Source organism: Ovis canadensis, chromosome 2 (genome assembly GCF_042477335.2).
Source record: "Ovis canadensis isolate MfBH-ARS-UI-01 breed Bighorn chromosome 2, ARS-UI_OviCan_v2, whole genome shotgun sequence".
Classification (NCBI taxonomy): domain Eukaryota; kingdom Metazoa; phylum Chordata; class Mammalia; order Artiodactyla; family Bovidae; genus Ovis; species Ovis canadensis.
In genome coordinates, this window is record NC_091246.1 from 215,934,636 (window position 1) to 215,961,063 (window position 26,428).

The 26,428-nt window shown below is 39.5% G+C and overlaps 1 protein-coding gene across 1 annotated transcript in view; it reads left to right on the forward strand.

The window, feature by feature from the left end:
- The window catches only part of PTH2R (parathyroid hormone 2 receptor), a 96,662-nt gene extending 89,845 nt beyond the window's left edge, over nucleotides 1-6,817 (forward strand). The window contains exons 11-13 of the mRNA XM_069578219.1: nucleotides 2,712-2,850; nucleotides 4,361-4,402; nucleotides 5,629-6,817. Coding sequence (XP_069434320.1) covers nucleotides 2,712-2,850; nucleotides 4,361-4,402; nucleotides 5,629-6,024 — 577 coding nt within the window. The 3' untranslated portion in view covers nucleotides 6,025-6,817. The remainder of the gene's footprint in view (nucleotides 1-2,711; nucleotides 2,851-4,360; nucleotides 4,403-5,628) is intronic.
- Nucleotides 6,818-26,428: the final 19,611 nt, after the last annotated feature.

The following is a 26,428-nucleotide window of genomic DNA, read 5'->3' on the forward strand; positions in this document are numbered from 1 at the left end:
CGCAGGCAGATTTTTTACTGTCTGAGCCACCAGGAATATCCTAAGTATTTATAATTATTATCAAACTATTTTAAGACTATGTCTGTTTCTCCCAATGATCATTTCAGAGGTTCTAAGTCATTTTGGAAGTGGCTTTTAGGCAACTGAACATATACACCCACTAGTTAGGAGCATGTGGATTAGTTTCTGCAATGTTCTGCCTCACGTTGTCATGAAATGCTATCTCAGACACAGAAAGGAAGAAATCATAGCCAGCATTTCCATCTTCTCTCACAAACATTCCCCTATACCATGTAGGAAGCATTTACTGTCAGGCAGAAAAGACTACAGGTACAGAGGGACCGAGGTCTAGAATAGGACGCACAGTGTGAATGAGTGATCAGCTGCTAGCTCCAGTTATTTTCAGTATGGTGGAAGTGGTGGTACTATAAATTGTGCCTAAGCATTTATAGTAAAGGGTCCATGCTATACTAGTATAGCTTGTCCCGTGTCACATCCCACTGGTGAAGACAAAGGTCAAAGGATGATAGAAATGGAAAAATGTAAGTTGCCTTTCAATCTTCATAAAATGAAAAAGTGCACTTGTGTTTGAAAGATGCTTACTAGTTCTGAATAAAAGCTATTATTTCCTTTATTTCTGAATGATGTGAAATTATACTTTCAGTAGAAAGTTGCCCAAGAGACTTGAAAAACTCTGGTGAGAACAAAGAGTGGATTATCTTTGAAACTAGATAGAGTAGTCAGCTTACCTCCAAAAAGAAAAACATAAGTAAGTAGGGAAAGAAAGAAAGGAAAGAACGAAGGAAGGACAAAAGAAAGGAACACTGAAGGAAAGACTAGTGAGGGAAGGAAGGTTACAATCCTTTGAGATTTTTTTAGTTAGTTCAGTCGCTCAGTTGTGTCTGACTCTTTGTGACCCCATGGACTGCAGCATGCCAGGCTTCCCTGTCCATCTCTAACTCACCAGAGCTTACTCAAACTTATGTCCATTGAGTCAGTGATGCCATCCAACCATCTCATCCTCTGCTGTCCCCTTCCCCTCCTGGCTTCAATCTTTCCCAGCATCAGGGTTTCTTCTAGTGAGTCAGTTCTTCCCATCAGGTGGCCAAATTATTGGAGCTTCAGCTTCAGCATCAGTCCTTCCAATGAATATTCAGGACTGATTTCCTTTAGGATTGACTTTACTTTGAGATTACTGGGGTATTAAATGATTCTTAGAGAAAGAGGTATATTTCTTAGAGAAAGAGCCACTTCTTACATCTCAAATGTTGAAGCTGAAGATTTAGGACAGAAAAAAAAAGGCATTTTACAATTTCATGAAAATAGTATCCTTTAAGCAAAAAGTAGAAATGAGATTAGAAAGACTTAGGGGATAATTGTGCTGTTCTCTGGTGGTTCAAATGGTAAAGAAATTTGCCTACAAAGCAGGAGAACCGGGTTCAATCCCTGGGTAAGGAAGACCCTCTGAAGAAGGAAATGGCAACCCACTCCAGTATTCTTGCCTGGAGAGTGCCATGGACAAAGGAGACTGGCAGTCTACAGTCCACAGTTGCAAAGAGTCAGACCTAACTGATCAACTTTCACTTCTTTCAGGGGATAGTAATCACTGGAAGTGAGAATAAACTGCCTGATTTAGAATAGAAGTAATAGGAAGAAGAGGGAGGCAGGGAAAAATTAGCAGAAGTAGTAGGTCAGAACGGAGAAGGCGATGGCACCCCAATCCAGTACTCTTGCATGGAAAATCCCATGGGTGAAGGAGCCTGGTGGGCTGCAGTCTGTGGGGTCGTGAAGAGTTGGACACGACTGAGCAACTTCACTTTCACGCATTGGAGAAGGAAATGGCAACCCACTCCAGTGTTCTTGCCTGGAGAATCCCAGGGACAGGGGAGCCTGTTGGGCTGCCGTCTATGGGGTCGCAGAGTCGGACATGACTGAAACGACTTAGCAGCAGCAGCAGCAGCAGCAGTGGGGCAGAGATGGGGAAATTAGTCCCTGTTAGTCCTAACGGAGAAGGCAACGGCAACCCACTCCAGTACTCTTGCCTGGAAAATCTCATGGACAGAGGAGCCTGGTAGGCTTCAGTCCATGGGGTCGCTGAGTCAGACATGACTGAGCGACTTCACTTTCACTTTTCACTTTCATGCATTGGAGAAGGAAATGGCAACCCACTCCAGTGTTCTTGCCTGGAGAATCCCAGGGACGGGGGTGCCTGGTGGGCTGCCGTCTATGGAGTCGCACAGAGTCGGACACGATTGATGTGACAGCAGCAGCAGCAGCAGTCCTGCTAAGCTTTATTTTTTCCCAGAAAGCGTGTCTACAGAGGGCTTCCCCAGTTCTCAGTGGTAAAGAATCATCCTGCAATGCAGGAAATGTGGGTTCGATCCCTGGGTCAGGAATATCCCCTGGAGGAGGAAATGGCAGCTCACTCCAGTACTCTTTCCTGGAGAATCCCGAGGAGAGAGGAGCCTGGCTGGCTACAGCCCATAGAGTCTCAAAGAGTTGGACATGACTGAAGCAACTTAGCATGCACATGTCTACAGAAAAGTGAAGTGAAGTCGCTCAGTCGTGTCCAGCTCTTTGTGACCCATGGACTATCCAGTCCATGGAATTCTCCAGGCCAGAATACTGGGGTGGGGTGCCATTTCCTTCTCCAATGTCTACAGAAGAGCACTCTATATTGACTAATTAAAAGACTTGCTGTTCTCTTCCAGGAAACTCGCCAAATCCACACTGGTGCTGGTGCTGGTCTTTGGTGTGCATTACATCGTGTTCGTGTGTCTGCCCCATTCCTTTGCGGGACTGGGGTGGGAGATTCGGATGCACTGTGAGCTCTTTTTCAACTCCTTTCAGGTAGAGAGTGCCATCTAGTAATGTGATTCCTATATTTTGCCCTCCTCTCCACCTCCGCTCGTCCAACCCCCCTCCGATGCTGCCAAATTGCAAGCTCATTTCTCTGCCTCTTCTCTGACTTTCATGCACCACCCACCCGTCTCCAAAGGGCCAGGAAAGGGGCTATTTTCTGGCACCTGTACTTTTCTATCCTCCGGAGGTCAGGTTAACCTCTTACCACAGCAGGAGCCTGGGCTGTGAGACAAGAAAGCATATTTCTGTAACATATGTAACCCTGTTGGAGCAGGAATCTGTGTGTGTGTATGGAAATCAGTGAAAACAAAAGACAGGATAGGCAGGTGAGGGGAAAAAAGGGAAGGGGAGACAAGAAAGAGGAAGAGGTTGCTTCCATACATTTGATCTCAGTAGAAAGCACGACACTATCATCCCTCACATGGACGGCTACACACGCCTCCTAACTCTTCTTCCTGCTACTCATTTGCTGCCACCTCCTGCCTTCAACCTAGTCTTCATAGAATAGTCTGAAGACTCTTAAAGATAAATCTGACCATGTCACTTATCAGCTGAACATATCCAGAGGCTTCTCATTGCAGTCAGAATGAAATCCAAACACTGTTTCCTTGTGTGCACAGCCCTACGGTGCAGGGACCCTGCCCAGCTGTGGCCTCACCTCACACCATGTTCCATGCTGCCCACTAGGTCTGAGCCACACTGGCTCACCCACAGTTTCCGTTCCTCAGGTTCACTTCTGCCTCAGGGGCTGTACTTGCTGTTTTCTCTGCCTGGAATGCTCTTCCCTCTAATACTCATATTGTCTGGCTTCTTCTCACTCAAATCAGCTTAAATGTCACCCTCTCAGAGAGGTCTTCATCGAGTTCCCCCTCTGATAGATCTTCTCCACTCTTCTCTTCCAACACCACTTGTTTTGCCTGAATAGTCTTTATCTCATCGTTTTACATTCTTCCCTGTGGCTATTTGTTTATATTTTATTCATCTGTATTCTCTTCCAGAATATAAGCTGTAAGAGAACAGGGACCTTATCTGTCTTGATTAAATTGTTTATCTCTGTAACACTGAGCATTTCACAGTGTGTAAAGTCAACAAATATTTTTGAATGAGTGGGAAAAAAAAATTTGTGTTTTCGCTATAATATACCCTATGCCTATAGTTGTCAACATTCACAGTATATAAATTGCACTTACCAGCTAGGGGATGTTCGGTGATTCTGAATGGCAAACATGAAATTAACATGATAAAAGTCAGTTATTCATGTATCCTGAAGTATTTTATTTATTTATTTGGTTAATTTGATACCAAGGAAAGATCTCAGACAAATTTCATGTATATTTAAGGATTTTGAAATATTAGGAGAGAATAATGTATAATTTTCTGGAGGAATAATTTTAAAAAACCCTGTTTTTCAACATATGCATTTTGACACAAGATGCTTTAGTGCTATAATCTTCATAATTAAAATTAATTAATTAAAGCATTCTATTTTCTCTTCCAGGGTTTCTTTGTGTCTATCATCTACTGCTATTGCAATGGAGAGGTAAGTTTGAAGGAACCCCAGACCTCCTGTAGGTCTAACTCTGAGTATAAATTGCTATCACAATATGACCTGAATCTCTTTAGAATCTCCAGGGGTTACAGGAAAGAATGGGCAGGGAGAAAGGAGATATTTTCATCATAAATTATTTTGAGAAACCAAGAATTGATGTAAATAAGCCAAGGTCTTCCTCTTCCAGCACTTTTCAATGTCAGTTCAGTTGCAGACCTTGATGTCAGAAATCCAATTTGTTGGAATGCAGATTGATACTTGGAAGGACAGTGAACATCATATTCCAGTCAGTGCTTCAACTTACATTTAATTTCAAGTTCTGTAAGAAAATAAAATATAACTCTCTGGGAATAACCCATTAGAACATTGTGACATTTTTAAAACTACCTGATGGTGATGGGACAATTTCAGTTCATTTAGGAATTGCCTGGAGAGAAAGAATGGTACCAGTCTTCTAGGTGACGTCAGCTTATCAGGTTTCTACTGCTTCCCATGGAACTTTCAAAAAGCTCCCTTCTGGAAAGTTGCAGTAGCAGAATGCAATCTTCAGCAGCAAGAATGGAAACAAGAGCCCTACCCTGCTAAGAATGCCCTTGCAGTGCCCACTTTTCATAGTCCAGTCCTCCTCCCGGTTTCTCTCCTTCATTATGCTTGTGCAGAGTGATAGGTTTACAGTTCCGTTTACAGATAAGCAGCTTCCATGCCCTTCCACAGCCTCAGCTGGCACTATGTATCCATATTGTTCCTCCAGCCCAGACCCCTTTTTTTCCCTCTCCCATGAGCCATTTATACTGGCTGCATTTCAACTTCTATTAAAGCACTAACCTTGGACAAATCTTTTTGCCTCTCTCTAAACCTCAGTTTGCTCATCTCCAGTAATAACACCTCTCAGGAAGAGATTGAGAGAATACAGAGTTGAAAATATACATTTTCACTATATATGCACTACAGTACCACACATCTGGGGTTGGTTGAGTCCACCCATGTGAAACTCTAGATATAGGCTAACTGAGAATTCATAGGGAGTTTTTCAGCTGCAGGTGGTGGGTACCCCTCATCCCTGTGTTGTTGAAGTGTCAACTATATGTAAAGTCCCTGGTATACAGTGGAAATTTAGTGATTATTACTATCAATGAAGTCAGGGCACATATCCATCCAATAAGGTTGCAGGGCCTCTGAAGGTTTTTGATGCATGAAATGGTCCTTGTGGCGTTTAGGTTCAGTCTGAGGTGAAGAAGTTGTGGAGTCGGTGGAATCTCTCCGCGGACTGGAAAAGGACGCCCCCGTGCGGCGGCCACAGATACGGCTCCGTGCTCACCACGTTGACGCACAGCACCAGCAGTCAGTCGCAGATGGCGGCCAGCACGCGCGTGGTGCTCATCTCAGGCAAAGCAGCCAAACAAGCCAGCCGACAGCCCGACAGCCACGTGACTTTACCTGGCTACGTCTGGAGTAACTCGGAGCAGGACTGCCTACCACAATTGATCCATGAAGAGACCAAGGAAAGTGGCGGGAGGCAGGGAGATGAGATTCTAATGGAGGAGTCTTCCAGGCCATTAGAATTTAACACAGGCCTGGAAGGAAGCAAAGGAGACACCGAGGATGCTCTGTGAATCCATATCTGTGTCTTTGAAGAGCTGGTTCATCTCGTTGTGTCAAAGGAGCTAGGCCTGTGAGCAGGCAGGGCTCCGGTGTTCACAGCCCATTTTCAGGCGCCAAGAATTGACTCCTGTAAATACTAAAACCACAAAAGGAGAAAGTCAGTGGAGCAGTTTATTACCTTATTTTGGCATCAGATTCTTTTCTGAATTGATGTGTAGTACTTGCTCTGTGATGTTCATTCTTCTGCTCTTTTTGGGTAGAGAAACATTTCAGTTGCTTGGTTCTAGTTTTCTCTTGTAAATATCACTGTAAATATGATCAAGATCATTTGGTGTGTGACATTTGCCTTTAAACAAATCAGTATTCTCTTTTCCACTTTAAGGGACTTCTATCATTCCATTCATTTTGTCTGTGCATAGGAACAATTAGGGTCTAAAAATGTACATTGAAAGATTAAAGAGTGCAGAACAAGTACACACTGGAAGATAAATTGTCTGGATTTTGTTAAAATAATAAATGTGTGAGAAACTTGTTTCATTCTAGGAAAAAGGGAAATTATTCAAAAAAGAATATTGCACATATTCCTCCTTTTGAATGTCCCCTCTGTGACCAGCCAAATCTCAAGTCTTCACTCTCTTGTAAGCCTTAACACAAGGTTTTCTTGGTCAGTGAGCTTATGTCTGCAAACAGATTTTGTTTGTAATCACTTATAGTGATGGTCACACTGAATTTATTATTTTTTCTTTGTTTTATTACTGTATTCCCAATGGCATGTGGGATAAATTAAAGTTTGTTTTAAAAATACATTTTGAGTCACTTTTTAAAATGTTCTCTTAGCATCTAACTTTGTTTACAGGAATCAGTCAAATGTCCCTTCTTCAAACCTACAGAGATCAGCATGTAGCCCCAGAACTTCACTGAGCTTGACAAGTCAGTATATTGTAGCAGTGAGATATTTATTGTGTGCATGTTGGGTACACATATCCTGCTAGGTTTTTACACACATTAACCTATTTAATCCTCACCACAAAGTTTATGGAGTAAATCTTATTGCTGTCCTGCTTTTTACAAATGACTGTGACTCATGGAAGTAGATTGACTTGCCCAAAGTCACACAACTAGTGATTGAGAGAACATGGTTTCAGACCCAGATCTACTGACTTTAAGCATCTTTTTCTGTCCCTGTTGACCATCTGCATATCTTCTTTGGAGAAATGTTGGTTTAGGTCCTCTGCCCATTTTTTTGATTGATTGTTTATTTTCTGATACTGAGCTGTCTGAGCTATTTGCATATTTTAGAAATTAATCCCTTGTTGGTCAAATCCTTCACAAATATTTTTCCCCATTCTGTAGGTTGTTTTTTTGCTATGGTTGTCTGTGCTGTGCAAAAGCTTTTATGTTTGTTTAGGTCCAATTTGTTTATTTTTGTTTTTCTTTCTATTGTTCTAGGAGAAAGATCAAAAGAAAAAAAAATTGCTGTGATTTTTGTCAAAGAGTGTCCTGCCTATGCCTTCCTCTAGGAGTTTAATATTATCTGGTTTCACATTTAAGTCTTTAATCCATTTTGAGTTTTTTTTTTATAATAGTGTTAGAGAATGTTCTAATTCATTCTTTTATGTGTAGCTGTCCAGTCTTCCCAGCACCACTTATTAAAGAGACTATCTTTTCTCTATTGTGCATTCTTGTCTTGTCATGGATTAATTAACCATAAGTATGTGGGTTTATTTCTTGGATTACTATCATATTCCATTGATCTATGTGTCTGTTTTTGTATCAGTTCTATACTGTTTTGATTATTGTAGCTTTATAGTATAGTCTGAAGTCAGGGATTATGATTCCTCCAGTTCTGTTCTTTCTCAAGATTGTTTTGTCTATTTGGGATCTTTTGTGTCTCTATACAAATTTAAAGTTTTTTTGTTCCAGTTCTGTGAAAAATGCCATTGGTAATTTGATAGGGATTGCATTGAATCTATAGATTTTCTTGGGTCATATAGTCATTAGAACTCACTTTCTTACCAGCAGTTATTTTTATAAATATAAATATTTATATGGTTGAGTTTATTAAAAGACATTCTCATCTTTTCTAGTTATTAAGTATTTTGGCCCATGAGTTGGATTTCAGCCTGCCCTGTATGTGTCCTCCACTCTTGAACCCTCTCCCTGAGACAAACAGAGAAGCAATTTCTCCCAGGAAGTTCAATTCTGAATGGATGGTCAGTTTAGAAATAACATATACAAAGAATTATATATGTATGCATTGGCTTTGTTTTAGGTACTAAGCTTGGTATTTTCAGTATATTTTGTCAAATAGTCTTCATTACACACTGTGATGCAGTTATCACCATGTCAAAATGTCATGATAATCAGAAATAAAACAATTTGCTCAAAATCACAGTGGCTTAGCCAAGATTTGAACCCAGTTCACTTTAACTCTAGAATTCTTGATTGTTCTCTCACCCATGTGACCCTTTTAAATTTTCTTTATCAAGAGCCTAGTGGTATGCCAACTCAATGAAGAAATAAAAAATTATTATAAATAATTCCAGCTATTTTGATGGTAGAGTTACCAATAATCAAGGACATGTAAAAAAGAAATAATATGACAATAGTTTTTGATAAAAGCATTTAAAAAATGTATTTATTTACTTATTTAATTTTATTTTTGGCTGTTCTGGGAATTCATTGTTGCATGGGCTTTTCTCTAGTTGTGAAGAGCAGGGGGCTACTCTCTAGTTGTGGAACATGGGCTTCTCATTGTGGTGGCTTCTCTTGTTGCAGAGCATGGACTCCAGGGTGCTTCAGTTCAGTTCAGTTCAGTCGCTCAGTTGTGTCCAACTCTTTGCGACCCCATGAATCGCAGAACGCCAGGCCTCCCTGTCCATCACCATCTCCCAGAGTTCACTCAAACTCACGTCCATTGAGTTGGTGATGCCATCCAGCCATCTCATCCTCTGTAGTCCCCTTTTCCTCCTGCCCCCAATCCCTCCCAGCATCAGAGTCTTTTCCAATGAGTCAACTCTTCTCATGAGGTGGTCAAAGTACTGGAGTTTCAGTTTAGCATCAATTCTTCAGTGCTCAGCTTTCTTCACAGTCCAACTCTCACATCCATACATGACCACTGGAAAAATGAGACTTTGACTAGATGGACCTTTGTTGGCAAAGTAATGTCTTTGCTTTTCAATGTGCATTCTAGGTTGGTCATCACTTTTCTTCCAAGGAGTAAGTGTCTTTTAATTTCATGGATGCAGTCACCATTTGCAGCGATTTTGAAGCCCCCCAAAATAAAGTCTGACACTGTTTCCATTGTTTCCCCATCTATTTCCCATGAAGTGATGGAACCAGATGTCATGATCATAGTTTTCTGAATGTTGAGCTTTAAGCCAACTTTTTCACTCTCCTCTTTCACTTTCGTCAAGAGGCTCTTTAGTTCCTTTTCACTTTCTTCCATAAGGGTGGTGTCATCTGCATATCTGAGGTTATTGATATTTCTCCCGGCAATCTTGATTCCAGCTTGTGCTTCACCCAGCCCAGCGTTTCTCATGATGTACTCTGTATATAAGCTAAATAAGCAGGGTGACAATATACAGCCTTGACATACTCCTTTTCCTATGTGGAACCAGTCTGTTGTTCCATGTCCAATTCTAACTGTTGCTTCCTGACCTGCATATAGGTTTCTCAGGAGGCAGGTCAGGTGGTCTGGTATTCCCATCTCTTTCAGAATTTTCCACAGTTTATTGTGATCCACACAGTCAAAGGCTTTGGCATAGTGAATAAAGCAGAAATAGATGTTTTTCTGGAACTCTCTTGCTTTTTCCAGTGGATGTTGGCAATTTGATCTCTGGTTCCTCTGCCTTTTCTAAAAGCAGCTTGAACATCAGGAAGTTCACGGTTCATGTATTGCTGAATCCTGGCTTGGAGAATTTTGAGCATTACTTTACTAGTGTGTGATGAGTGCAATTGTATGGTAGTTTGAGCATTCTTTGGCATTGCCTTTCTTTGGGATGGGAATGAAAACGGACCTTTTCCAGTCCTGTGGCCACTGCTGAGTTTTCCAAATTTGCTGGCATGTTGAATGCAGCACTTTCACAGCATCATCACTAATTGCAGCACATGGGCTCAGTAGTTGCAGCTCTCTAGAGCACAGGCTCAATAGTTGTGGCTCATGGGCTTAGTTGCTCCAAGGCATGTGGGATATTCTTGGACCAGGGATCAAACCAATGTCTTCTGCGTTGGCAGGTGGATTCTCTACTACTGAGCCACCAGGGAAGATCCAAGCATTTTTATTAACCAGTATATCATGACTTTCAAAATGAAAAATAACTTTTCAGTTTATGCTCTTTTTAAAATTTCACCCAAAATATCTAACTCAAGTTTATAAAGATCTAAATCCCATTCTGTTTTTTAAAGAATATACACAAACTTTACTGACAGTGAGTATGTAAAGGAGTATTTTGTTAACATTTTTATTTGATATATGGAGAAGGAAATGGCAACCCACTGCAGTATTCTTGCCTGGAGAATCCCATGGACGGAGGAGCCTGGTAGGCTACAGTCCATGGGGTCGCAAAGAGTCGGACACGACTGAGTGACTTCACCTCACCTCACCTCATAGTAAATGTGGTCATGTTTTCATTATGAATAGTAAGGGGGGATAAAAAAAAGAAAAGATCATATAATTAAAGGCACAAATGTGGATGAGTTTCTTTAAAAGCACTGACTCCTAAGGAATCTGGTCATTCTTTACCAGTTAACATGCAGTGCGCCAATCTTTCATATGATCTGGTTCTTAGTTACTTATTTTACAAATGAAATCACAGTTTTCTAACAGAGGAAGTCCGCAAATCGTGTTTTATTTCGAATTCTTCAATCCTGGAGAAATAATAGGTGCTCTTATTATAAAGTAATGTTATTATAAAGTATTAAGTGCAACATCAATGACTTACATCTATTAGAGGTAACGTAGTTTCAGTAAATATGTAGAGGAGAATCTGCATCCCATGATGTATTTCATTTCTGAACAAAGTATTTTTAAACATAGGAAACATTACTTTTCTATTTGACACATAGATTTCCAAGCCATTATGTAAGTGTTGTTATTCTGTGTATACGGGTAAAATGTCCTGATAACCTCTAAATCCTGTTCTTAGGCTGCCTTAGGAGACTGTGGAAAGTTTGCCTATCTCTTGTTGCAGAAATGGCTTTGAACAACTTTGCCTTTAGATTACTCATCTTTATGGCACTTAAAGACAACCTTTATGTGGGGTTTCCATTTTTTCACTGATAAAATGGTTGTCAGAGGAGGCCTTAGAATAGCCGAGAAATGAAAAGACATGAAAGGCAAAGGAGAAAAGGAAAGATATATCCATTTGAATGCCGAGTTCCAACGAATAGCAAGGAGAGATAAGAAAGCCTTCCTTAGTGAAGTGCAAAGAAATAGAGTAAAACAATAGAATGGGAAAGACTAGAAATCTCTTCAAGAAAATCAGAGATACCAAGGGAACATGTCATGCAAAGGTGGACTCAATAAAAGGCAGAAATGGTAGGGACCTAACAGAAGATGAAGATATTAAGAAAAGGAGGCAAGAATACACAGAAGAACTGTACAAAAAAGATCTTCATGACCCAGATAATCACGATGGTGTGATCACTCACCTAGAGCCAGATATCCTGGAATGTGAAGTCAAGTGGGCCTTAGGAAGCATCACTAAGAACAAACCTAGTGGACGAGATGGAATTCCAGTTGAGCTATTTCAAATCCCAAAGGATGATGCTGTGAAAGTGTTGCACTCAATATGCTAACAAATTTGGAAAACTCAGCAGTGGCCACAGGATTGGAAAAGGTCAGTTTTCATACCAATCCCAAAGAAAGGCAATGCCAAAGAATGTTCAAACTATTGCACAATTGCACTCGTCTCATAACGCTAGCAAAATAATGCTTAGAATTTTCCAGCTAGGCTTCAACAGGACATGAACCATGAACTTCCAGATCAAGCTAGATTTAGAAAAGGCAGAGGAACCAGAGATCAAATTGCCAACATCCACTGGGTCATTGAAAAAGCAAGAGAGTTCCAGAAAAACATCTACTTCTGCTTTATTGACTACTCCAAAGCCTCTGTGGATCACAATAAACTGTGGAAAATTCTGAAAGAGATGGGTATACCAGACCACCTTACCTGCCTCCTGAGAAATCTGTATGCAGATCAAGAAGCAACAGTTAGAACTGGACATAGAACAACAGACTGATTCCAAAATGGGAAAGGAGTACGTCAAGGCTGTATATTGTCACCCTGCTTATTTAACTTATACGAAGAGTACATAATGAGAAATGCTGGGCTGGATGAAGCACAAGCTGGAATCAAGATTGCTGGGAGAAATATCAATAACCTCAGATATGCAGGTGACACCACCCTTATGGCAGAAAGCAAAGAAACATTGACGAGCCTCTTGATGAAAGTGAAAGAGGAGAGTGAAAAAGCTGGCTTAAAACTCAACATTCAGAAAAGTAAGATCATGGCATCTGGTCCCATCACTTCAGGGCAAATAGATGGGGAAACAATGGAAACAGTGAGAGACTTTATTTTTCTGGGCTCCAAAATCACTGCAGATGATGACTGCAGCCATGAAATTAAAAGACACTTGTTCCTTGGAAGAAAAATGATGACCAACATAGACAGAATATTAAAAAATAGAGACATCACTTTGCCAACAAAGGTCCGTTTAGTCAAAGACATGGTTTTTCCAGTAGTCATGTATGGATGTGAGAGTTGGACTATAAAGGAAGCTGAGCACTGAAGAACTGATGCGTTTGAACTGCAGTGTTGGAGAAGACTCTTGAGAGTCCCTTGGACTGCAAGGAGATCCAACCAGTCCATTCTAAAGGAAATCAGTCCTAAATATTCATTGGAAGGGCTGATGCTGAAGGTGAAACTCCAATACTTTGGCCAGCTGATGTGAAGAACTGATTCATTTGAAAAGACTCTGATGCTGGGCAAGATTAAATGTGGGAGGAGGAGGGGATGACAGAGGACAAGATGGTTGGATGGCATCACCAACTCGATGGACATGAGTTTGAGTAAGCTGCGGGAGTTGGTGATGGACAGGGAAGCCTGGCATAGTGGAGTACATGGGGTCGCAAAGAGTTGGACAAGAGTGTTCGACTGAACTGATCTGAACTGAAAAGTCACTCAGAGCAATGGAAGAATTTATAATTGGTGCAGAACCAAGCAAAATGGTAAACTTCCTTCTCTCTCATTGACTCTTAATTTAATGATGTTAGTATTTAAATTCAACTCCAACTTAGACCCTTAATCTCTTCTTAAAGGACATTTCATTTGGGGAGCTTATGTGGCTCGTTTGGTTAATGATTAAAGTGGCTAAATAGGAAAACATTTAGTAAACGAAGCTGAGTTTGTGTAACATTTTCTTTTCACCATTTTAGCACATACAGCAGATTCCTAATGACCAAAATCTTTTCCAAAGTCTGACTTTGACCTCCTCAGAGCCTGGTAAAAGAGATCAGTGCCTTAGAAAAATGCCAACTTGAGCAGGCAAGAGTCAGGTACCCCCAATTCAGGTTAATTGAGGGGCAGTGGAGGCACTCCCAATTCCATCCCAACTGGTGGCCAGAACATCTAACATTTTCAAAACCACTGTAATGTGAAAAGAATGCTTCAACAATTCTTTAAAATAAAAAATGGCAACATATGATTTAATCTTGCTGGATCTTGTTTTGGGGTCTGACTATGGGCAGAATAAACCAAGAAAATTTTCACAGGCTATTTTCACACACTAAGAAAAGGACTCCTTAAAATAGGACCCCTTAAACAAATGCTATTTCCCTGAAATTTTTCATTTTGCCTCAATTTAGTCATGAGAAAACAGACAAACCCCGGTTGGGGATGTTTTAGAGCATATTTGGCTAGTACTTCTCAAGACTGTCAAGGTCAGGAAAAGAGAACAGATGGAGGAAACTGTCACGATCAGAGGGGACAGAGAGACAGGACAACTAAATGCAAGGTGTCAACCCTGAATGGGATCATGGAACAGAAAGAAGAGATTAATGTCAAAACTGGTAAAATCCAAACAAAATTTGGAGTTTTGTTAATAGTAAATGTGGCAGTGTTAGTGCCTGAGGTTTGACAAGTGTACAATGGTAATAAGAAGTGTTAACAAAGAGGGAAACCCAATCTGAGGTAAGGGGTATACTGGAACTCTGTGTACTTATTTTTGTAACGTTTTTATAAATACAAAACCATTTGAAAAGAAAAATCTTTTAAAAAATCTCATTTTAGCAAGTTAGGAATAAATATAAGAAATCAGTATAAACACCAGTCTAATTTCCATTAAATTTTTAAATACAAGTTGACATATAACAAAAATCACACACCAGGATCCTTTGGCTCATCTATATATATCTGTGCTGTGCTGTGTTCTGTGCTTAGTCACTCAGTCCTGTCTGACTGTTTCTGTCAGGCTCCTCTGTTTATGGGGATTTTCCAGGCAAGAATACTGGAGTGGGTAGCTGTTCCCTTCTCCAGGGGATTTTCCCAACCCAGGGATCAAACCCAGGTCTCCTGCATTGCAGGCAGATTCTTTACCATCTGAGCCACCAGGGAAGCCCAAGAATACTGGAATGGGTAGCCTATCCCTTCTCTAGGGGATCTTCCTGACCCAGGAATTGAACCAGGTTCTCCTGCATTGCAGGCAGATTCTTTACCAGCTGAGCCACCTGTGAAGCCCATAAATATATCTAGTATTAATTAAAGAAATTTGAAGAGAATTTTCACTTTTATGAAAAAAGGTGAAAAGCAAAAATAATATTCAGGCTTTGTTTGGAGCCAGAGGCAGCATATACCCTGAGCAGTGAGAGTGGGACTGTCACGCCACTTCACAGGAATTACACTCAGCATCTCAGCATCAAGTTGCCAGCTTTGAACTGGATGCGAGCATCTGTGTTTTACTGCAGTTTATTTCGTGTATCCCTTGGTAAGATATGTCCTAGGGTGCCGAGGTCCTGCCCCGGCTTGGATCCAGGGTATCTGAAGTGTGACGGCATCGGCGAAGAGTGATTTAGAGAGAGAGAAAGAAAGAAAGAATGTTGCAGATAAGAAAATAGAGGAGAGAAAGAGGCTGATATTCCTTGGTTTACACAGAAAGCTAATAAAGTCTTAGAAGCCCAGGCAGGAAAGTGAATGCAGAGAGCCTCTGTGTTCCAAGGGATCAGCCTGAAAAAGAGAGGGAGGGAGGGAGAGGGAGAGAGAAAGAGAGAAAAAAAAGAAAAACACGGGGTGACCAAGCTTCTTTGGTGAGCGAGGCCCATTACCTTTATTTTCAAAAGGGACTTTTATACCTCAACTTGTACATAGAGGGAAATGAAAGATGCAGGGTCATACAGAGTCAGCCCAAACATTCCAGCAGTTTTGCCCTTATCGAAACCAGGATTTTTTCTGCAAACCTTTTCCACAAATGATGTTGTGTACATTATCTTCTGGCCTCAGAGGCCTGTGAACATTTTATGACCCTCTTTTGATAAAGGCTGCTCAACCAGAAAACTTATTTTCCCTCAAAGTGTTTTTTCTTTATATTTCTAGTCTATTTCAGCCTCAGAAAATGCCGAACAGAGTTACATTTCTCACAGAGTAAAGGTGCAGTGAGTTACAAGAAAGAACCAATTAGCTCAAAGATCTGATGTGGTTAATTTCAAGGCTACACTTGTTTTTCTTACATTTCAACTATGTTAACTAATGCACTCCCAGGTGCACAGTGGATAAGGGATATGAGAACTTGGCAGCAAGCATTGGCTCAACAGTGAAATCTTACACCAGCACTATTCTAATAGCTTTTAACTCTTTGAAAAGCTCTATATTTTAGGCTTCCCGTGCCTCTCACAGTTGGGGGGCTGTAAACAATCACATGCATAGTTGTAAAAGTCCGGGGAAACCTGTCAGGCAAGACAGAGAGCCATCAGAGGGGTTTGAGCTGAGACACTCCTTTTATATGCAGGAGACTATTAACTGGAGCTCTAAGTTAACCTTTTCCAGAGAAAGTTGGTCGGGGATAGCCCCCTGTTAATGTCAGGAGAGTTGGTGAAAGGCACAAAATGATAAGACAGACAGATTTCTGGTTATGGGGTAGATGCTCGAGAAGTTCCAGGGGGGCCTCACGAGGCCTGATCCCGCCTTTGCATGTCAGGCCTCTTCCTCATGACCTTTGCCACGGGCGGGGTTCCCCATGCTGGCTCCCGGCACTAGGGAACATGCTTCCTTGTTTAGCACCACTTCGGCTTGTAAAAACATTCTACTTTTGGATAGTGAGGGGGAAACCTGTACCGTATCTAGAGTGTAGAAGGCAGGCAGAAGTACTACTCAGCGAAGTTGGTTTGTTCAGTGTTGGGCATGCTGAATTTGAGAGCCCTTTAAGTAAGGTAGTCTGAGGATGGGAGAAGAAATAAAGAGGAAATTTCCTCCGAGGCAGAGAAATCACTGCGTGCCACGGCACTGGCAACGATTTCTCCAGAGCTTTTCAGGCTGTACCACTGAGACTTTGGTAAGTATTATCTGGTCTCAGCTCAAAGGAAAGAGTCGTGGTCCAGTAATTTAAGACTGATAAAGGATGGGATGAGCCTCGGAGGGGATGGCGATCTTGATCTCCCTCCCTGTGGAGGTCTTAGGGCAGAGTAGTAGCCAGCACAATGGCTCTGTGGGTTAAGAATTTGCCTGCAAGGCAGGAAACATAAGAGACACAGGTTTGATCCCTAGGTAGGGAAGATCCCCTGGAGGAGGAAATGGCAACCCACTCCTGTGTTCTTGCCTGAAAAATCCCAAAAGACAGAGGAACCTGGCTGGCTACAGTCCAAAGGGTCGCAAAGAATCAGACACCACTGAGTGACTAAGCATGCAGGAGCTACAGAAATATTAATGAACAATGAAAAGAATATTAAGTAACAGACTCAACACTCCTTTTTGTTTTCCTGATTCTGATCAGAAATAGCAGCATTGCATAAATCTAAATAACATCAAGTAAAATGATAGGTTTGAATCTAGCTATCAGTTCAGTCGCTCAGTTGTGTCCAACTCTTTGTGACCCCATGAATTGCAGCACGTCAGGCCTCCCTGTCCATCACCAACTCCCAGAGTTCACTCAGACTCAAGTCCATCGAGTCAGTGATGCCATCCAGCCATCTCATCCTGGGTCGTCCCCTTCTCCTCCTGCCCCCAATCCCTCCCAGCATCAGAGTCTTTTCCAATGAGTCAACTCTTTGCATGAGGTGGCCAAAGTACTGGAGTTTCAGCTTTAGCATCATTCCTTCCAAAGAAATTCCAGGGCTGATCTCCTTCAGAATGGACTGGTTGGATCTCCTTGCAGTCCAAGGGACTCTCAAGACTCTTCTCCAATACCACAGTTCAAAAGCATCAATTCTTCGGCACTCAGCTTCCTTCACAGTCCAACTCACATCCATGCATGACCACTGGAAAAACCATAGCCTTGACTAGACGGACCTTTGTTGGCAAAGTAATGTCTCTGCTTTTCAACATGCTGTCTAAGTTGGTCATAACTTTTCTTCCAAGGAGTAAGCATCTTTTAATTTCATGGCTGCAGTCACCATTTGCAGTGATTTTGGAGCCCCCCAAAATAAAGTCTGACACTGTTTCCACTGTTTCCCCCTCTATTTCCTATGAAGTGATGGGACCAAATGCCATGATCTTCATTTTCTGAATGTTGAGCTTTAAGCCAACTTTTTCACTCTCCTCTTTCACTTTCGTCAAGAGGCTTTTTAGTTCCACTTCACATGGATGGCAAAGGGATTCAACAAAAGATATTGTGAAGAGTATTTTGTGTTCACTGCCCAGTATCTGTTCTCTTTCATTCTGATAATAATATAATCAGAATTTGTATTATAAAATTGAAATAACGTTTCAAATTTTCTTTGGGAAACCAACCCTACCCCATTCTCAGGCAGGTGACTTGGGTGGGACTGATGCCTCTTGTGACTCCCAGGAGTCATCTGTAAGGTTTTGATTAAACAGCTTCTTTCTTCTGGCAGGTAATCAGGTTGGTGACAAGGGTATAACCAAGAAGAAATAGGTTGAGCTCTTGGGGAAAAGCAACTCACTTGCTTACTAAAGCTGCCATTACACAGAACTTGGCAATGGAGCTGTCCCCAAAGAGACAAAGCTGATGCCTGCATCCTCATGGCATTGTTTAGTGGTAAGAATCTCTTCAACTCATATATTAGCTCTTTAATGATGAAACCAATAAATTTTATTTTATTTTTTGCTACTTGAGGTTTTTCTACCTTTTCAGTCCAACGAATATTGATATAAAAAGTCATACTTTATTCAGAAGTTTATTCATTCAACAAATATTTCACATTGTGTTCAAGGAAATGAAATTAAAGCAATGAACAGGATAGACAGGGTTTTTGTTCTCAAAATGATTATATTCTTAGGGAAAAGAACATAGTAAACAAATGAAGTTTTTCATAGATGAGATAATTTCAGATTAAATTAGCTGCTAGGAAGAAAATTAAGAGTGAAAAGACAGAGAGTCATATTGAGGGAGATGCTTAAGATACAGTAGGTCAGGGAAGCCCTTTTTCTGAGGATGTGGCTTCTGAGTTGAGACCGAAAAGACTGCTGTGGAAATGTTTTTGAGGAAGATGGCTCAGCATGAGCAAATTCTTCAGCAGGGAAGAGTTTTGAACATTCTAAAAATGTAAAGAAAATCAGTATTATTTTGAAGATAATGAGCAAGAAAGGCAAGCTTGGTGTACCTCCCCCAAGAAAAACATCCTACTCCTTGTTTTAACTCAGATGGATTTCCACTTCATTCACATATTAGTCATTCAACTAACACTTAGGTCGTTTATGTGCCAGGCTCTATGATAGATACAGCAAACAAAGGGGTGAAAAACTCAGACCTCCTATTCCAGAAGCTCTCACAGTTTTTGAGGGTTCTTTTCACCCACAAAATCTAGACTCTCATGCACTCTCCCAGTTCTGCTTTGACATCTCAGCGTCCTGAGTTTGAAGTCTACCTCCAGTCCCCACATTCATCACCGGTTGAACCACGCACTGTCTTCCTACCCTGTGTCCCATCCCATCTCACCTTTCATGTGACTGTGTCAGGCTTAAACATCCTTGCCTCTGAGCTCCCCACTTTCTGGGCTATAAGCAGTTTTCTAAAGTAAAGCTTTAAGTGCATAAATGTCCTCAAATTTGGTATATAATTTATTGTTGTCTTACCACATGCATGCTTGTTAATGCAACTTTTTTCAGTGTATCTTAAAATTGCCTTGTTTGTAACAATAAATTCAGGAATTCTGTACAGAATCTGACTATTTTAATGCCATTGATGAAAGTTATATGCGTATAAGGATTTCTATAAATTTTCTTAAAGCCAGACTGGCAGATAGGTGATGAGAAATAACTAGAGAAGGTTGCACACACAAAAATCTGCCATCTAAATTAGGAGACTCAGGAGTAGAAGCAATTTTTATCATTGAGAAGATGCTTCACATATTAATAATAAACAATACTAGAAAAGAAATGATAAAGGCAAATAAGATCATTTTCATTGGTAAATATTTATCAATAGTTATTTTACAGAAAGCACTGAAGCAAGAATGACATTGGACTATTCAGTGGGTGTAATGTTGTAACTATGAAAAAAATAATATTTGAAGGCAAAATGATGAGGAATCATGACAGTTTCAAATATTGAAATATTCGAAAGCTTAGACAGACCAAATTTTATTTCAGGCAGTCATTCAGAATGCTAAGACAGGTATTTCACACTGTGGTCCCAGTGGGAAAATGAATATACATTTAATTAGTGTCACCTTATTTTCCCCCTTTATTATTTAATTTTCCTTAAGTTTCTAAGAAAGTGTCATCAAATAGCAAGATGTATATAGATATATGACTATGAATTTTATGTATGTAGGTAGATATAGTTAATTAATAGCTTTTAAATTTAAATGCCACCTCCTTTATTCTTTTTCTTTTGCAGAAAGCATAAGAAAATGAAAGGCATATCACAAACAGACACATCACAATGAAAAATAGTGATGTTCAAAAGAAAGAAAGAATATGTAACTCTCCAAAAGGCGATTAAGCATGAAATACAGCATATAATGAATCATGTAAATCATGAAACATAAACTAAAGTTGGATAGCTACAGAGTTTGTGTATACATTAAAAATGTGTGTAAAGTTAGAAAAAAACAGAATGATAAACAAAAATATGCTGTCTCATAGCATGACACTTCAACTGTGTGGTCTATGCCTCTAAGATCATATGCTTCTTCTTGTGGTTTGCTTGCATATTCTAATAGGATAAGGGAAGAATTCAGTGGTTTGAACCTGCCCATTGCTTTTGGTAAATTAATTTTTATTGGAGTTCAGTTGCTTTGAGGTTCCCAGGTGGGCTCAGTTGTAAAGAATCTGCCTGACAAGCAGGAGATGCAGGAGATGAGGTTTGATCCCTGGGTCAGGAAGATCCCCTGGAGAAGGAAATGACAACCCACCCCGGTATTCTTGCCTGGAAAATCTCATGGACAGAGGAGCCTTTTGGGTTACAGTCCATGGGGTTGCAAAGCGTCGGACATGACTTAACAACTAAACAGCGTAGTTGCTTTACAATGTTCTGCTGTACAACAGAGTGAATCAGCTATACGTATACGTTCATCCCCTTTTTTTGATTTCCTTCCCATTTAGGTCACTGCATAGTACTGAGTAGAGTTCCCTGTGCTGTGGAGTAGGTTCTCATTAGTTATATATTTTGGGCTTCCCTGGTGGCTCAGACAGTAAAGAATCTGCCTGCAATATGGGAGACCTGGGTTCAATCCCTGAGTTAGGAAGATACCCTGGAAGAGGGTATGGCAACCCACTCCAGTATTCTTGCCTGGAGAATCCCCACGGACAGCAGAGCCTGGCGGGCTACAGTCCATGGGATTGCAAAGAGTGGGACATAACTGAGCAACTCAGCACACACACACAGTTATCTATTTTATATGTAGTAGTGTATATATTGAAGAAGGAAATGGCAACCCACTCCAGTTTATTCTTTCCTGGAAAATCCCATGGACAGAGGAGGCTGACAGCCTATAGTCCATGGGGTCGCAAAGAGTTGGCTGTCGTATCCAACTCTTAGCGACCCCATGGACTGCAGCCCACCAGGCTCCTCCATCCATGGGATTTTCCAGGCAAGAGTATTGGAGTGGGGTGCCATTGCCTTCTCTGAGCAACTAAACAACAAGTGTATATGTGTCAACCTCTATTTCCCAATTCCTCCTACTTCCCTTTGCCTCTTGGTATCCATAAGTTTGTTCTCTACATCTGAGTCTCTATTGTTGCTTTGCAGGTAAGTTTAAATCTCCCCCACTATTAATGAGCTACTATAGTCTATTTTCTTTATGTTCAAATTTTTATTTTCCCTAAAGTATACCATTATGATTGTAACATCATTTTATTTAAAAGCATTTGTCTTCATATTAAAATAAACAAAAGCAGACATTATTAGAAAAGTAGCAGTGAAAATTTACATTTTTCATGCTAAAATTCCCAGTGACCCCACTTTAAAAAAGATTTTTTAAAAAATAAAATGTACCTATTTTAAAGGTGCATTAAATTCTTTGAAATTTTTATACAATTTTAAAGGTTACTTTCCATTTACAGTTACTACAAAATATTGACTATATTCCCCATGTTGCATTTATAATACATCCTTGAGCCTATCTTACACCCAATAGTTTTTACCTCCTAATTCCCTATCCCTATATTGCCCTTTCCCCCTCACTGGTAACCATAATTAATTCTCTGTCTGTGAGTCTGCTTCTTTTTTTGTCATATTCACTAGTTTGTTGAATTTTTTTTAGATTCCACGTATAAGCAATAGCATACAGTATTTGCCTTTCTCTGTTGGACTTATTTCACATAGCATAACGCTAAGTTCATCCATGTTGCTGCAAATGGCAAAATTTCATTCCTTTTTACGGCTGAGTAGTATTCTACTCAGTAGTATTCTATTTTATATATATATATATATATATATACATATATATACATACACCATATCTTCTTTATCCGTTTATCTGTTGTTGGACTCCTAGGTTACTTCCATATCTTGGCAATTATAAATAAAGCTGCTGTAAACATTGTGGTACATGTATCTTTTTAGATTAGTGTTTTGCTTTGTTTTGCTATATACTTACCCCATATTCCACTACAGAGTGGGATTGCTGGGTCATATAATATTTCTCTTCTTAGTTTTTAAAGAAACTTCCATACTGTTTTCCACAGTAGCTGCACCAATTTACATTCCCACCAACTGTGCACAAGGGTTCCCTTTTCTCCACATCCCCACCAACATTTGTTATTTGTGTTCTTTTTAGTGATAGCCGTTCTGTTAGGTGTGAGGTAATATCTCATAGTAGTTTTGACATGTATTTCCCTGATTATTAGCTGTGTTGAGCATCATTTCATATGCCTGTTGGCCATCTGTGTTTCCTCTTTGGAAAAATATCTATTCAGTTCTTCTGCTCATTTTTAAAAATTCGGTTGTTTGTTTTTTGATGTTGAGTTGTGTGAGTTGTTTATGTATGTTGGATATTAAACTCTTATCCGTCATATCATTGACTTATTTTATGCACATATTGATGTACTTATTTTAAGTACCTATTTTAAGTAGACTGTACAGAGAGTTTTGATAAAAGCATAAAACTGTGTACTACCACCACACTCATGAATATTTTTATCACCTCAGAAAGCTCATTTGTGATCTTTCCCAGTCAATATTATGTCACTCCTGGAAAATCCCATGGATGGTGGGCTGCAGTCCATGGGGTCGTGAAGAGTCAGACATGACTGAGCGACTTCCTTTTCACTTTTCACTTTCATGCATTGGAGAAGGAAATGGCAACCCACTCCAGTGTTCTTGCCTGGAGAATCCCAGGGACAGGGGAGCCTGGTGGGCTGCCATCTCTGGGGTTGCGCAGAGTCAGACACGACTGAAGCGACTTAGCAGCAGCAGCAGCATGGAACCAGACAACCACTGATTTCCTTTCAGTTCCTAGAAATGAGGTGCACTTTTCCAGTATTTCATACAAATGTAATCATATACCGTGCAGATTTCTTTTGTTTAGTGAATGCTTTTTGAGATTCATCTGTGTTGCTGAGATATAAGTAGTTTGTTCCTTTTATTGCTGGGTAGTATTTTATTGGATGAGTCTACAATAACCAGAAAAAAAAATTTTTTTAATCATTAAACCCCAGGTCATATAGTTTTTCTCCTCCTATGTTGTCTTCCAGGAATTTTATAATTTTGCCTTTTACATATAAGTCAATGACCCATCTTGAGTTAATTTTTGTGAAGGGTATAAGGTCTGTGTCTAGATTCATTTTTTTTCTTCACATGTGGTTGTCCATTTGTTCCAGCACTTTTTGTTGAAAAGACTATTTTCACTTCATTGTATTGCCCATGGTCCTTTGTCAAAGATCAGTTGTCTGGGTCTGTTTCTGGGCTTTTTATTCTGTTCCATTAACCTATTTGTGTATTCTTTCAGCAATACTGTTCTGTTTTGATTGTTATAGCTTTATGGTAAGTCTTAAATCAAGTTGCATCAGTCCTCTGAGTTTTGTCTTCTTTTTCAATATTGTTTTGGCTATTCTGTCTTTTCCCTTTCTTATGAGCTTTAGAATTGGTTTGGCAACATCTACAACATAGCTCTCTGTGATTTTTATTGGGATTGCATTGAATCTATCGATCAAGTTGGGAAGAACTAACATCTTAACAATATTGAGTGTTTCTGTCTATGGGCATGGAGCATCTCTCCATTTAATTAGTTCTTTGATTTCTTTCCTCAGAGTTTTGTTGTTATCCTATATAAGCCTTATTCAATCTCAGGTAGCATTTTCATTGATAGAAATCACATAAAATATTTCAAAAACCCAGAATCAGTGTAGTACTCTGGAAAAGGGGAAATTGACAGGATATGGCTATGAAGGATTTTTGGGGTGTTGTCGAAATGTTTTTATTCATGATAAGGGCATAGGTTACACGGGTCTTTACACTTGTTAAAATTGTACACATAAGATTTCTTTAAAACCTATTTGCTGGCTAAAGCACAAAATGATATATTGTAAGATATATGACATTTGTGGAATTTTACTTCAAAAAATCCATAAGAATGTGTTTTTTAAGAAAAATTTTCTGAACATTTGTTAAATATTTTATTTAGATTACCATATTCTACAACAGAGTTTCCAACTAATTAAACCTCAGGTGAAACTTAGAAGTTGGCATAATTAGCAACCATATCAGGTACTTCTTAGGAGAAAGTGGCACACTTTGAGAAATAATGGACAGAAAAAATTCCAAAGAGGGCTCCAGGGAAAGACATGTTACATTTCTGGTAGTTGGAAAGACCTTTCTGAGAGAAGTTGGATTTAAGATAGGCACTGTAGAATAGGAATAGTAAAGTAAACAGCAAGCAGTTAGATATATTTTGTAGAGAAACAGCCCTCGCCTGAAAATTCCAAGTTGTGAGGCTTCATCCACTTTATAAATTTCAGTCCTATTTGGTTTATAGCAAGCTAAAAAAGAACCAGCCTAGCTACTGACCCACATGTAACCATGGTAACTTTTTTAAAAGCATACTTTTCCTGAAAAGAAAGTAGCGAATATGGCAATGTATTGTGTCTAATATCTGTTTTAAACCTCTGAATGAAAAGTAGTTGAAGAGAGGAATTGAATGTAGTGAGGCATGGAATTGCGAACCAAGAAAATACATGACAACATGGTTTGTCTGTACTAATCTCCCACTCAACCTTCACTCAAAGGTAATAGACAAGATAAGGTGTGTTTTACTGTTTTCTTCAAATATACTGTCACAGCGACTGAATACTGGTAAGTTAGGTATCCTGAGCTGCAGTAAAGTGAAGAATTAAACTTTGTACTGGTTCCTTTAGAATTTGAAAGTGAACACTAATATGTAATTCATATGCAAACAATGCATAATTCATATTAGAGTAAGTACATCATGTATTAAAACTGAATGGTGATTTCAGTATCAATTAGGAACCTGGATGATGAAGAGGTTTTAGGAAATGTCAAGGAGCACCACTTTATTCTACATATCTATTAATGTCACATTGTTTACATGAGTACTGTTGGATCAATATCCATACACTTCTTTCTGAGAAATATAAGAAGAACATAATCACTCTAGTCGTGGAAAGAAGTTATGACTCTAAATTAATAAGGACTAAACTCAGATACTAAGGAAATAGGTATAAACCATTTCCTTCTTCCTCATTTTAACTGTGTATGTGTGTGTGTAAGTATCAGAGTGTGTGTCTGTATTTGTATGGTATGCTTTTAAATAATGTCTGTGGGAGAGCTATTGGTACATATAATAAAGTTGACATAATTGATTAAATTCAGTGTCAATTGATAAACATGGTAAATATATAAGGATTTTATTAAAAGTTGAAAATTGAAAACTAACCAAAGAAAGCTCAATTAACACAGAAATATGTTGTAATGAATTAATTTTAAGAGCTGTCACATTTGGTGAGAATATTTCCATAGTGTGATTAGTTTTAAAATTGCTGCTTAAATTTAAACATCTGAATTACCTGGAACATGTTACATTGACACTGTAATGGAAAATGACTTGTCCTCATCAAATCATGTGCACGATGGTAAATTATTGGCTTATTGAAAGATGCCATTAAAATATAGAAAGGAAACTAAAGCAGAATACTACAACATATATTCAGGCTCATGCACAGTGACATTAATTGTCTATAAAAATTGAGTCATTATCCCAAAATAATAGTAATGAGATTTAATCAAGACAATTCAGAATGATGAGGATATAGTAAGAGCTGGTCATTTACTTCTTTTCATGTTGCCCTTTCATTCATGTAAATGAAATCTGGATGAAATGAAATACCTGAATGTGAATAGGGAATAAAATGTAAAATATATTTAAATATAGGAGATATGGCCAATGAGTGCCTCACCCAGAAAGTCCCTAAATCAGAAAGCTTGTCTATATGGAAAGGGAAAATATTTTTATCATCTTTCTTTAATCTGTCTCTATTGGATCCTCTCACTGGGTTCAGAGTTCTATGCTAGACATAAAAACTCATGGCTTAATGGAGCAGCTGCTGAGACATGAAATATTGCCTTCTTTAACATCATTGTTTACGTGTGTACCATTGGATCTTATCTATAGCTTGAATAAAATATTTCTTTTGTAAACAATAAATAATACCACTTATTTAGAAAATGCCTTGTACCAGGTACTTTGTGTTCTACTTGTGTTAATCCTCACCACAGCTCCACTTTCCCATAAAGAAATTGGTGCCCACAAAGTGACAAGGTAGGATTTGAAATTCATTACACACA